Source organism: Columba livia, chromosome 3 (genome assembly GCF_036013475.1).
Source record: "Columba livia isolate bColLiv1 breed racing homer chromosome 3, bColLiv1.pat.W.v2, whole genome shotgun sequence".
NCBI classification, from domain to species: domain Eukaryota; kingdom Metazoa; phylum Chordata; class Aves; order Columbiformes; family Columbidae; genus Columba; species Columba livia.
In genome coordinates, this window is record NC_088604.1 from 99,589,505 (window position 1) to 99,603,231 (window position 13,727).

At 35.3% G+C, this 13,727-nt stretch overlaps 1 protein-coding gene across 3 annotated transcripts in view; it reads left to right on the top strand.

Moving 5' to 3' along the window:
* SPATA17 (spermatogenesis associated 17) overlaps positions 1-13,727 on the top strand; it is a 94,374-nt gene that overhangs the window by 59,415 nt on the left and 21,232 nt on the right. For all 3 annotated transcript variants that reach the window (XR_002410469.2, XM_005499972.3, XM_021284164.2), the window contains 2 exons: positions 1,892-2,043; positions 10,511-10,646. Coding sequence is in view for 2 of the 3 variants with exons in the window: in XM_005499972.3 (XP_005500029.2) it covers positions 1,892-2,043; positions 10,511-10,646 (288 nt within the window). In the remaining variant the exon portion in view is untranslated. The remainder of the gene's footprint in view (positions 1-1,891; positions 2,044-10,510; positions 10,647-13,727) is intronic.

The following is a 13,727-nucleotide window of genomic DNA, read 5'->3' on the forward strand; positions in this document are numbered from 1 at the left end:
AGTGATCACACCACCTGCTTTGAGAGATCTTTATTTAGTTACATTCTTTCTCCCCTCCTTCCACTACTAGTTGAACTTTTAATTTCATTTGAACTATGGATTGAGAAAGAGTTAGAAGATCTTAGAAATTAGAGAAGGCAAAAAATCCCTGCTTGCATATCTGACTTGGTCCTTACCCTGGTGAGTCAATATTTTACAATGAAGAAGAAATACAATATCCTGAAAGACTATTTTCTAAAAGCAAACATATTTATCTTGATATTATTTCACAATAGTGTATTTCTTTCTTCTTTGCTCCTTACATAAACTTCATGAAAATATCTTGCAATACAGACTATTAATTTTTTATTGTCATTTTTCAACTTTTTAATAACTTGATCATCAGATGATGTTTTCCTGGGTTTTGGTTTTGGTTTTAATGACCTATTCTGGTATTGATTATTCTTTCACAGGCAATGATGCTTTTCATTCTGTTTTTAAAGACTTATTGTGGTCATATTAAATGAATATATTATTTTATGCAAACTTAGAAAGTAGAAGCAAGAAAATATCTGCAAGATGTGTAAATACTATGTTCACTTGCTTGCTAGGACCTTTAAAGAAATCTCCACACCATGATGCTGTGCCTTTAAAAAGTAAAGTTCCTGTAAAAATCCATTAACTACTTTCAAATATAGCAATCCTCCTGTCCAGCTGTGAAAAGTACTAGATGATACTTATTTGCCATTTGTGTTATTTACGGTCCATGACTTTTATGGTAACTGGTTCCTATTATTGGTTTCTATTAATGTAAAACATAAGTGAACATAAATGAGGCGTGAATCATTTCTTTTTATTAGCCCCATAGTCTTCACTCAGTGCTTGCGGTAACTCCAGCTGTGACTTGTTAGTGATAACCTATTTAAAGAAGGATATCTTTAAGAATAAAGGCTGTTATTAGGGTTCTTTGTTCATAGTTTCAGGAGATTTCACTAGTTCATTGCAGGATCAACAATGATGAAAATAAAATAAAAAATAATTAGCAACACTTCTAAATCCAGAGTTGCCACTAATCTGTCCTGAGCATAACACCGCACTCATTATACTCCAGGTAAGTTCTTACTGGTTAGTACTAAAAACAAGACATAAGATTTGTCACTTTGACAACACAGGAAAGGACTTCCTGCTGCTATTTATCTGTGTTGTTAGAAGGTAGATGCTGGTATGATCAGTTATTTAAAATATAGTCTGGAAAAAAAAATAAATATATATATGTGCATATAGAGTGAGGCTTGTAAAAGAATTATGAGCTTTTTTTTAAGAATTGTGCAATTAATGTGGAATTAGACGTTTAAAAAGGGACAATACACCTATGTTATTGAAGTCATTAGTTAGAATTGCGTTAGAAGAATTATATCTTAAGTCATGCATTAAGTTCCCTTCCAGGTAGCTTTAAAGTTAAATTGAAAAGAGTGTGTTCTTTAAGGTAAAACATTATTTATCCCAGGAAAATGAAAAGACTAAAGCTTACTGCTTAAGCAGAATCTAGATACAGTTAATACTTAAGTATCAGATTTTATTTAAGCAATATTTTTTTTTCTAAGGAAAAACTAACTTTTCCTAATCAGTTTTAACAATATATTGTTTTAAATAATAAATGTTTATTACTAGCTCAATAAATCTTGAGTGCACATGTCTCATCATCTCTTTGGAGCTTTATAGCATGTTATCAACCTTTGTGTTGTCTGTAACTCTCTATCCAAATGAACTGTTTTAATTATTTTGGAAGAAAAGTTGTGCTACACTTCCCAGACATTTTGTGTCCTCTTTCAATGCTGATGTGTCATGAATAAAAGAAGCAAAGAAAAGAACTGTAACCCCACAATAAAACACATTATCCTATACCTTTCAGGGGCCTTTCCGTGATACTGCTGAAGTATTGCGGCAGCGCTACAAGCCTTTGGAACCAACCTTGCGAGTGGCAGCATCAATCAATTCACCACTAGAGAAGGCCAGAGAGGAAATGAAAATGGAGGAATGGCGAAACCGTGTACATGACAATGAGTAAGTTCTTTGTTTTTTTCTTATATTGTTATGGGAATGTTTTCTTTATTCCGTTGCTTTCAGAAACCTATCATGCCTGACAAAACAAAATGTCAAACCTGACAGCTTACGAGCAAACATTCTATGTACACACTTCTAAATTCTGTGTCCTTAGATTATAAATGGTTCAGGGCAGAGACCCTATCTTGTAATTGTGTGACATGTGCCATCCATATCTATGAATCTATAGAAGAACTTGTAATAATATGTGATGCAACAGATGGGTTTATTGGGAAACGAGAAAACAAATGCAAATTCTGTTTTGCCACATGTACCTTGCCAAGGAAAAAAATACTGTTTCAGTCTTAGTATTCAGGGATTTTACAGACTATGGGAGGAAAAAATGGTGTTGCATGCCAATGAGACTAGCTTTCTCTCCCAGCAGACCACCAAAGCTCACTTGGAAGGGAAAGGAGCATATGTTGCACATGTTAGAATATGATGCAAAAACTGTAATCATCTTTGAGGCAGTTTGGTTTTCTAAGCCATAGCATCTGTAATAGTGTCAGACAGGCCAGTTCTTTTCCATTCTGTCCCAAATACAGACAGAATCCATCCCAACAGATTTAAGGCTATTGCCAAATATTTCAAATTATTTTCTTGTCATTATAGTACTCTTTTGTCCAATGTTATTAAAAGACTGTTAGGTCACCCCCTCTGGCTTTGTAGTTAACTAGAAAAAAAAAGATGTTTTGTCAACTTTTCCCTTGAATTCACTGATCTTGGCAATCCTCTGACACTTTAATACCAGAATTCAGGACAGAAAGGAATCACTCTTCCTCATGAGCAGCCTGTGATCCACTGATTCACTGGAGCATGATGTTTTGACATCTTTGATCTGTGTCAGCTTCTGGACTGTGACTTAAGAATACCAGAATCTATGGCATTTAGATGATTTGGCTTTTATGTTTTTATTGTTGGATTATTTTCCTCACATTTTCCCTGATTTAACAGTGACTTTAAATGGAAATTCTACTCAAAACCAGTCTTGAAAGTAAAAAAATCTCTTAGTTTGGCTACTTTTCCACTTCCAGGCAATGTTAGATTTTATATTTGGTGACGAAAATGGGATATAGTGCTCTTTATTCCTTTCATGCCAAAAACATCACTGAGGTAAGTTAGAAGTAAAAATGTGTTTCAGTTTTACATTCTTCTCTGTATTTTTTCATTTATTGGAGTGAGAGGGAAGCAGCTTAACTTTCACATCTCAGCTTAAATCTGGGCCTTTTTAAACATCTTTGTTTATAGATTCTGCCACTGAAATTAAAAACCAAAACAAACCACAAACAAATACACAAACAAAACCCCAAACCAAACAGCCAAAACTCCACTAGGTAATAATTAATGTTCTACCTCACATCTAAAATGTTCTTTTCAGTGAATAAGTTTTAATGGATACATTCCATGTGAGAACAGATGATATCCTGCATTTACAGGCATGACTATATTGCCCAGTCTTTATTTGATGAGGTTTTTCCAGACTTTACTGTGTCAACATTTTTATGAAGGTCAGATCTTGTAATGCATATTTCACTGACTCTCTTCAGTGATCGAATTGTGAAGCTTTGGTCATGAAAAGTTTATATTTGGAGACTCCAACTTTTACAGATATTAATTGATCAGGGGTCTTTATTTACGTTATGGGTAAGGAAGTATTTAGTGCCATACTTAACACACAGAAGCAATGTCCTAACACCAATGATTCTCAGCTTTATGCACGTTAAATGCATAGTGTATTATACATTTTCAGGCTGCGATCATTCCGTTTATTCTTCATATTCAACCAACTGTGCAAGGGTCACATCTGTAACCTTGAAAAGGTGATGACAGAGTTGCAGGTCATCATCAGGACTAACGCTCACCAGTAATGCTGCAGCTGCGGTGTGGGATGCCGGTCTCCAGGGAGGAGTCAGCAAAGGGTTACTCTGGTTCTACAGTAGTCTTTTCTCAGCAGTGTCTATTATGAATTGACAAATTTCCATCTCTTTCTATGTAATTGTGTACTTTGGGACTGTATTTCTTCCTGGTAGTGCTTCCTGTGCTGATTATTCTTCTATTTTAGAAAAATACGGAGAGAATGAACAGCAGAAATGTGTGGTATTTGTCGGGAAAGCTGGTGTTGGTGTAAAATGATAAACTGAATCTTTGATGTGTGTATTTTCAGAGTGAATATTGTGCGATATCTCTTAAAAAAATTGTCGGTATACCTGTAGTGTCCAACAACATTCAGAATTCCCACTCAACTCTGATTATCAGGGTTCTTAAAAATGTTAATGTGTTTTCTCTAAGTGTTTCAAGCTCTGAGAAAGTCTTGGCTTCTGATTAAAACACAGAAATAATTGAAAAAGTTGTTGGAGAGTTTGAGGCAGGCGGAAGCAGAACAAATTAAAGCAAGAGAGAATGTTGTGCTTACTTACAGCAACGGCTGTAATTTCCTATTTTGTAATGATGGAGCAACTGGATAATCTAGCCTAATAAGAACAATTCCTTTTTCTCATGTAATTGAAGCTGTTACTGCTGTATTGTGCTATTTTTCATACAAATGAAGTGATTTGCCCCTCAGCTTGGATAGGAATGACAATTGAACTCCTTCGGGATGGCCACTTAATAAACTAGTGTCTAGTTTGAGACACTGACTGCTGCATCCAACAGATTTAGATCACTAAGCATGAAAAGTTCTTTACTCAGTTGCATGCAGCTGCATGCTGGCCTAATTTCCATAGAACAAAAATGTAAATTATTTTCATTAACTTTGCTGAAATCTGTCTCGCGTGATATGCCTTGTGCTTCAAAGTATGCTCTTAAACATCTTCATAAAGTCAACATACATCAGAATGAGTTGTGATTCGTTGATAGAATAGGGTTAAAGCAGCAATAGTGTAAGGCTAAGGTTTCCTGATTTATTGTAGTCTTCTGGTGTGACAACAGGCAAGCCATCTGAGTTTCTGGCTGCGTCCGTGCTCCAAACTATACTGGAGATCTGCTAGTCCTGAGCACACTGGTTCACTCGTGTGCAGTAGCGTGCAATGTTTGCACACCCTGCCTCTCACGTGCTGCGTGGACATAGCAGCACCAAGCTCCTCATGGGCTTGTTTCTCAGCAAGATAATGGTTTCCTTTAGAACCAGCTCAGGTGCTTCCATGCTGCACAGCACAGTGATGAAAGGTACACTTACAGAGAAGTTAATGGTCTAAATAAGCTCTGTACTTGGGGAGCACCAGTGTTTTGAGTGGCAATAAAATTTAAAAGCAAGTCACTTTGATAAGAGTTAAGATTTAAAAAAATCATTATTTCTACATTTATAAGATCTTTTACTGTATTTCTGACTTAGCTGTAGTGAAAACAGCTGCTACATTTTGTGTCAGACAAATGCAACATATCTGAAAACTTTTTTCAAATTATACTTAGTTTTTCACATGCTTTGCAACTTCAGTAATTTGCATATTTTCCGGACTGTTATTGTATTATGATAAACAGGGATTATCATATATTTTCAGATAATGTTTTCTTAACAATTCAACTTCTATTTGTAACTCTTCCATTTATTTTAATTACTACCACAGTGTGCAACATTTATTAATCAGCAGAGTCTTTTTAAGTTAAAATACTAAATTAGCTAACCCCATTAACACAGAATACTCCAAACAAGCAGTAATAGGAGAGGTAGTTACTGTGCAAATCGTATTATACATGCGGGTGCTCTAGGGCACAGTTAAGCATGATTACCCTCTTTTGATCCAGTATTCCTCTGCTTCTTCCAGCTAATTTCCACTGGAAATTTACAAAGTAGCGCCTTCATTTTTCCATCTTAATTTTTCTAATGAAGTTCTGCTGCTTTATAACACTGGGGATACAGATAATAAGTCTGTGTATAATTAAGAAGTTCCAGAATTTGCTGCAGAAGAGATCTCTTTTCCTACAAGAACTAGAGTATGCTTTTCTTTACCACTTCATATTACCTCTGACAGGGGTTAAATGAAAACAGCCAGAGAATTCTTAGATTTACTGATGTTAGGATAAAAGTGATTGATAGTTTATTGAAAAAGTATACATGTAGATTATTACTGTAGAAAATACTTGTAATAATGCACCCAAAATAACTTTCTTATACCAAAAAATATTTCCATAAAGGTAATCTGACTAGATATATTAAGTAAAATAATCTCTTTGTTTTTGTAAATAACAATTTGATTTTAGTATACACTCATTATGAACTAAATAATGGCTGCTTGCTGCAGTTGTTTTGCTATAGAAAACCACTATGCTGCTTCTTTTGTTCCTGGAATGAAAAGAGAGGCACTGTTAGATTTGATGAAAAAATTACTTCAGCCATAACCCAAATTTGAAAGCTTAACATTAATTTCCTGTTTCATTTAAAGGAAAAAAAAAAAAAAAAGATTCACAGCTTCCCGATAGAGAAGCAGAGTTTCTTTGGAACTAATTGTTCTTCTTCAAAGGACATAAAATAGTTTTATTAGAATTAAATGAAGACAACAAGGAATTGAATAGCTATTGCATAGAACCACGTCAGATAAAAATTTAACACCACTATCACACATCTAGAGTTAAGATTTTCGTTGTATTTCTACTACTAAATTACAAAAATGTACAGTGCATGCAAATATTATGAAAGTTTGACAAACCACGGAAGCAGAATATTCCTCTTAGTTCTCTGGTTTTAGTATCTCTTATTGTGCCCTGTTAGTGCAGTGTGTCTGGCATCAGATCTACTGCTAGTTCTTTCTCAGAAGCCTGGGTCAAGATTGAAGCATTTTTGGTACCAGGGTTATGTCCTTGCACTGCTGGACTGCTGGGATTTTGCCTCTTGGGCAGGTCCAGAGAATATACTGAAGGACCACTCTGCGTTGTTTTTTTTTGCTGCCTTTAAGTTCAAGAAAAAGTGAATTCCTCTGAACTGTGTCCTCTTGGTAGCTACCATATAGCACTGGGATGCTGCTGCCCAGCAGTAAACGGTGGACCTGACAAATCCTCCTGTTCGTGCTGTTGCTCTCTCCTCTCACATTGCCATAGACACTAGAGCCCAGTACCAACTGCTGCTGACATCATCTTAATCAATCCAACTGAAAAGCCTTCAGTGTCTCAAAGGCCTCTTCCACCTCCTGTTGCAATAGTGAAAGATATTACAATAAAAGAGACAGAATGGAGGGAAGAACTGGTAGGTGAGGAATGCACAAAGAAAGATCATGAGGGGTAAAAATGTGAGAAAAAGAAGGTTTAGAAAGATGAAATTAATCCAGCAAGGAGATACAAGATAGGATGAGTGAAGGGAGAGGTAAAGCAATTTTTATCTTCGTTAACAACGAAAATCTAGGCTATCTTTTGAAATTTAAATACATACCACCAATAGCTGTCAGGTCCACGACTGGCTACTAAGTTGAGACTTCCAGGTCTTTTTACACTAATGAGGTTCGATATAATGCGGTCCTGGCAACAGTGCAGCTGGCCTTCATTACCAGTGACATGGCCAGCTTTGGTCCTCCTCCTCCCCCGGGCTGTGTATGTGTAGTACTTGTGGAACCTGAGATGGTTTCCCATTTCTGGTTCCAACTCTTTCCTCCTTGTCTTGAATGTGTTCTTTGGCACATCTCTCATTCAAGGATTTGTGGTGGGTGAAATGAAATAGTTTTTCATTTTTTAATTTATTTCTTTAAGGAAGTTCACCTCCCATGTGATCACCAACATGGGAAAGGCTTAGCTTATACTGACTCTGTTTTATGGCAGAATATAACATCAATATGGAATTCAATTCTTCTTTGATCCTGCTACTTCTGTCTCTGTCATATTTACTGAAAAACTTTAAGAATTTCTGAATTTACATTTAAATCACAAGAAAAATCTGAATCCCAGATGTAGGAATCCTCTGAGTGAGCTTTTTGTGGAAAAAAAACTATTGAGGTCTAAACTTATGCAGTTGATAATGATGACATCATACCATTGTCTGGCTTTAATTTTCTTCTCCTTCCATCACTCCTTCTGTCACATTCAGAGCACATACTGTCATTAATTCGGGGAAAAGCTGTGTCAGGTGTATATATAGAGCTGCAGAACACAATGCCATGACTAAAGTGTTTTGCAGTGCTATTGCTTTTTACTATTATTATTGGTTGTGGGGGTATAATGACTTTTGTATGACTCCCATTAATTTGGTTACCCTACTTAACAGAAAAAATGTTTTAATGTTCTTTTTAATTACTTATTCACATAGAGTAATAAAAATTATTGTTTTAAATGGACATTGAATTTGCAAGCATATGATCCTTTCTTGTAGTTAGATCATTATTGCTATAAGGATCTGCCCACCTGCTCTGACAGCAGAACTGTAGACAGAAGAAGAAAAAAGAGTTTCTACTTTATATAATTATACCCTATCTTTAGTGTTCATTCATTTCAGTCTTAATATTTTCATATTGTTCAATGTTCTTCCTCAAAAATTCATAATTGATTTTATTTTTTTTTTTTTTTTTTAATTTTCACTCAGCCAAAGCCATACCTTCCAGGCTGCATGGCACATACTCCAGTTGATGATCTTAGAGGAGACAGGCAGCAGAATGTAGAAGATCACATTTGTGCTAAACTACATGTAGAACATACTTTTAGTTGTGTCTTAGGTGTTACAATATATGTATTTTTTTTGTTTGGAATCATGGTAGAACATAGATTACTTATTTGCCAAAAAGGCAAAGATTATCTGATACACAGTAAAATCAAAACCTCTGTGTAGGAAATTTTATTGAGGAAACCATAGTAATTTACCTTATCTTCTACTTTCCTCAAGATTTTTTTTCCGTTTTGTGTGTAAATTTTACAGACATAGTATTCGTATTTAATTATGAATGCTATGGCTCAACTAAATTCTGTGCATATATGGGCAAATCCCTAAACTGCTAGCGTTGTCTTCTCAGCTATCCAGTCCCCTGAGAAAGCCAATTTTCTTTCATGTCTGAACAAAAGAAAAATGTACTATTAAAATGCAATTCAGAAGTGATAAAAACTGCAAGTGGAGCAGCCGGCTCACAGCACCTTCAATGTATTCTCTGGGACACTGGGGCCACATTAATTTTTGTGTGTGTGTGATGTCCATCCCATGTGCAAATTAGCATTACAAGTACCATAATCTGTCTTATGTGAGAGTACCCATTCCCATGAGTATACACATGCTCCTATAGCTTTGTATAATTTAGAAGTCTGCTAACTCAGTATTTTTCTTTCGCTAACTTTACATAACATTTGCGGTACTTGATAAAACAAATTGAGATAGCTGGCCAGATTCTAAAATAGTTTATTTTTATGAAGTGGAAAGGCAGGGATTTTTGTTGTTGCTGTGTTTTTTGTTTTGTTTTTGTTTGTTTGTTTTTAGGTTTGTTTGCTTTTTAAAAAACGAACAATACTCAAATAGTTGCTGATGGATCAATTAGTCCAAACAAATAATTTTCTGAGTCTGTATCAACTGAGATACAAAGAAAGGTATTTTAATCCCCATCTTTATCAGAAACTTGTTTGGCTATCTGACTCTTACAAGGACTCTGGATCCTGAAAAGCTTTCAACTAGGAAAAGGTTTTAATTAACTTCACCTGTTGTCATGGGAGTTAAAATGATGTTTTAAACTTCTGATGCACATATTTCTAATTGTATTGTATAATATTTTTTCCTATATTTGTAGAATAAAGAATGCATGCTTTTTTTTCAGAATACCAGCACCAATAAGCTTAATTCACAAGATCTTACTTCTTATAAAAATGTGCCTGCTTGCTTGCAAACTGAAATAGGTGGTACTAAGACATCTCTGTAGGCTCTCATGCAGATCCTCTAAGATAAGGTGTCTTTCACCTTCCTCCATACACTTTGCTGTGGATCCTACCCAGAAAACCTGTTGCTGCACAGGACAGTTAGGACATCCTGATCCATCTGATGGAACGATCATGTTGAAGTTATTTGTTGGGGTCCTACATGGCTTGTAAAGCGGATGTAAGTTCTCCAGCAATGAGCTCCACACCTGTGAATGGTGTGCTTCCCACCAAGTGCTGGCACAGACTGTCAACATGAAGATTCCAACAAATTGAACCCCACTCATTTTCTCTTTACATCACACCTGTTGGTAGTGCAGATACAGCCAAAGTAATAGTCTAATAACTCAAGTGAACTGGGTTATATCTTTGTACAGAAAGTCTTCATTTAATCCTGGTGAAAATCTTTATCTCATTGCTCCAAGTTTAATTTCAAACCAGCTATAGGATAAATTGCAGTAATCCTCTCAAAATACTGAGAGGGAATGTTAAGAAAGCACCGGAAAAAAAGGAGGAACTCACGTCCATGTCACCTCCTGTAGTGCTGGTATCTATGATTTACATCAATCCTGTAGCATCTAGAGTAGAGAATAACTGATTTTTAAATGTTCTTGAATTTCAGATTTCTACCATTTTCTTCGTATCATAAAAATGAGAAGTATGACCCATCAATTTGTAGGTCAGGCAAATATGGCCAAGAAACTTATGGAATTAAACACTTCCGAGAAGTACAGCCTAAGAAGTGGATAGCAGGCAAGGTAAGTCACTGTAAAATTAAAGAATAGTTTACTTTTTCAGATTGTTATTTTATTAGAACTAAGTGAATTTGGGCCTGATCCAGAGATCATAAAATCCAAAGGGAATCTTTCTAGCATGTTATAAAATCACATAGAGCCAATGTGATGAGATGCCAGGCTTCTTTGGCTCTCTTTCTGGTAAGTTTGAGGAAATTCAACACATCTCCCACCTATGATTTTTAAAAGCCTGATTAAGCACAGCTTTGGTTATATAAGTTTTGCAAAATTTTGTTCTATGTGTATTGCCTTTTCTGCTTTAGGAGAGGTTGCGTATTTGTTCTTCCACATTAAGCTAAACCTTCAGAAAATTATGGCAAGACCTGATCAAAAATAACAAAATATTTTACTGCTTACATTCTTTGGAAAATTCTAAAAAGTAGTGAAGAGGCACTTATTTTATTTTAAGAAAGTCTCATTAAACTGCCTGCTTTCTCAGGGGCATCTCATATATTTCTGGTTTTGTAGTGCTACAAGAGGTAATTTTCCTCAGAACATGTTCGAACATGAGTTTGTGTAATGTTTGCATTACTTCTATTTGTATTAGGTATCATAATCACATTAAAATTTCCCAGTACAAGAAGGATAATGGACTTGGTAGAGAGTGCAGCACAGAGCCACAAAGATAGCTAGAGGCTGGAGCAGCTTTTTATGAGGAGAGGCTGAGAGTACTGGAACTCCTCAGCCTGGAGAAGAGAAGGCTTGACGGAGATCTTATCAATGTGTATGAGCACCTGATAGGAAGAAATGAAGAAGAGAGAGCCAGGGTCCTCTCAGACTGTGAGGGTGACAGAGCACTGGCATAGGTTGCCCAAATAGGTTGTGAAGTCTTCATGCTTGGAGACATTCAAACCCCAACTGGACACAGTCCTGGGCAACCTGCTCTAGGTGAGTAGGGGGATTCGACGAGATGATTTCAAGAGGTCTCTTCCAACCTAAATAATTCTTGTATTTTGTAAGATATGATTACTTATTTTCCTGAAAGTTACTTCATCTTTGTAAATATATAACAAGTTTGGAGGAATCTTAGTTTGAGAAGAAATATTTCTTAAAATAATTGTTTCTTAAAACTTTAAGCTTTAAAATTAGTTCAGAGTAGAATTTTGCTTTTCTAGCACACATTAATTAAATCTCATTGTAAATAAAGGCACAAAGATCAACATTAAACAAAAAAACCTGGGTTTGTCTTTCAAATGCAGTGAGTGGAAGATGTGACTGACTGAAGTTCCACAGTATAAATACAGTATATAAAAACATCTGAAAGTCTTATTGGTGGTACTCATCTTGTCCTGTAAACTATTCTTTTTTTGGTCCTTAGCAGTTCTTTTTCAGGCTCAGTTGATGATATCACACATATATAATATTATATAAATTACGGGTTCAGCTGAAACAACTAAAGTCACTTGCGATCTTGGACAGATTTCAACCTAAATCTCTGGAGGTGAACAGCTGTATACATTAACCCAACATGACATATAGCCTTCCAACCCCAATTCTAAATCAATATGAAGCTTCAATTAGAAGCGCTTACCCAAACAGAGAGATAAGAGGAGAAAAGAGCTATTTATGACCTACTTGCTGTTTTAATGGGTCATTATTATAAGAAAACAAAAAAAAATTAAACAACCAACAACAACAAAACCAACAAAAAACAGAAAACCAACCAAATCGCCTCCTCCTCCTCTTTATATTTTCGTGGCAAAGGTCCTATAGGCAGGTGTGAGGTCATACTTTCGTAGCTGTTAAAGCAGAAAGAACTCTCTGTCCCTTTCATATTTCTAAGTTGTATTAAAGCTTCGTATATATCAGTGCTTTGAACAAAATTATCCTGCTGTAATAGGTCCTGAGGCTAAAGGACATTTATCAAAATATTACAGAAAAAATCAGATTTTTTGCTTAACCCTTTGCCTGCTAAATACAACCCTCCTTTGAGTTTCCTATATTTTTGTGGATGCAACTTTTATTACCACCTGAATAGCTGATAACCATGCCGTGATGTATGTTAAGCTTTTGGCAGTATTAGACCAGAGAAATATCTCCTATCATTGCTGCTAAGACAAACTACTGTGTAAGTTCTTCCAAGGAGTCAGTTCAGTGGTCAGTGGATCAGTGACCCCTCAGAGCTGCTGAGGTATTACTTGATATTAACTCGTAATAGCTAGCTTTTTTCCAAACTACATATTTAAAAGTTTCCCTGTATATGTACGTGAGCATGTCCTACTTTTATTTTCCTGAGGTTTTCATGTGTTTATAAGCATGCAATTTAATTCGAGTCACAAAAAGATTAGTATGCAAAATATATAATTACTTTAGAAGCAAAATGAACAACAATGAAAATATTGCCTTGTTGTATTTCTTCTGGAAAATGAAAGTGTACTAGAATAGATTTCCTCTAAACATAATAATTACCATATCTATGTGAGGAAAAGTTAATAGTTCTTCTTTTCATCTGGCTACAATCCGAACATTTTTATCTCATTCTGTTTACATTTTGAAGAAGTTTCTGAGTTAAGGGAAAATCTGTTGTATTCTAATTCTTCATTAAAAATAAACAAGAAATGAAAATACTATACCTCTAGTGAAACTGGATCTAGTGTAAACCACTATAAAAAAAATACTCTTGCATATTTTATATTTAACATCATATGTCTAAATACCTTGGAATGCCTTTGATAGAATTTATGTGAGAATTATCAATACAAAAAAATTGCCAGTCGCTATGAATTTAATCTACAGTGATAGGTTCCAATGTAGCCGGACAGTCAAGGGATCAAATAGACTAACTATAATCTTTCAGTTGTCAAAACATTCACATATGTTCATATTTACTGAGGCAGAAATGATAGCTTACAGCCTTTAATAGGTATTGGAATTAGTTTGCATATGCATTTTAGAAAACTGACTTTAATGACAGCATTTAATGTTTTCTTATTTGCAAAATTCAGGAAGTGACATTTTAAGATGCTCCTTCCTGATAGATTCTTTCCTCTGATGCCTTATTACAGGTGAATTACAGTACGACTGCATAACTGTTTCATTATTTGC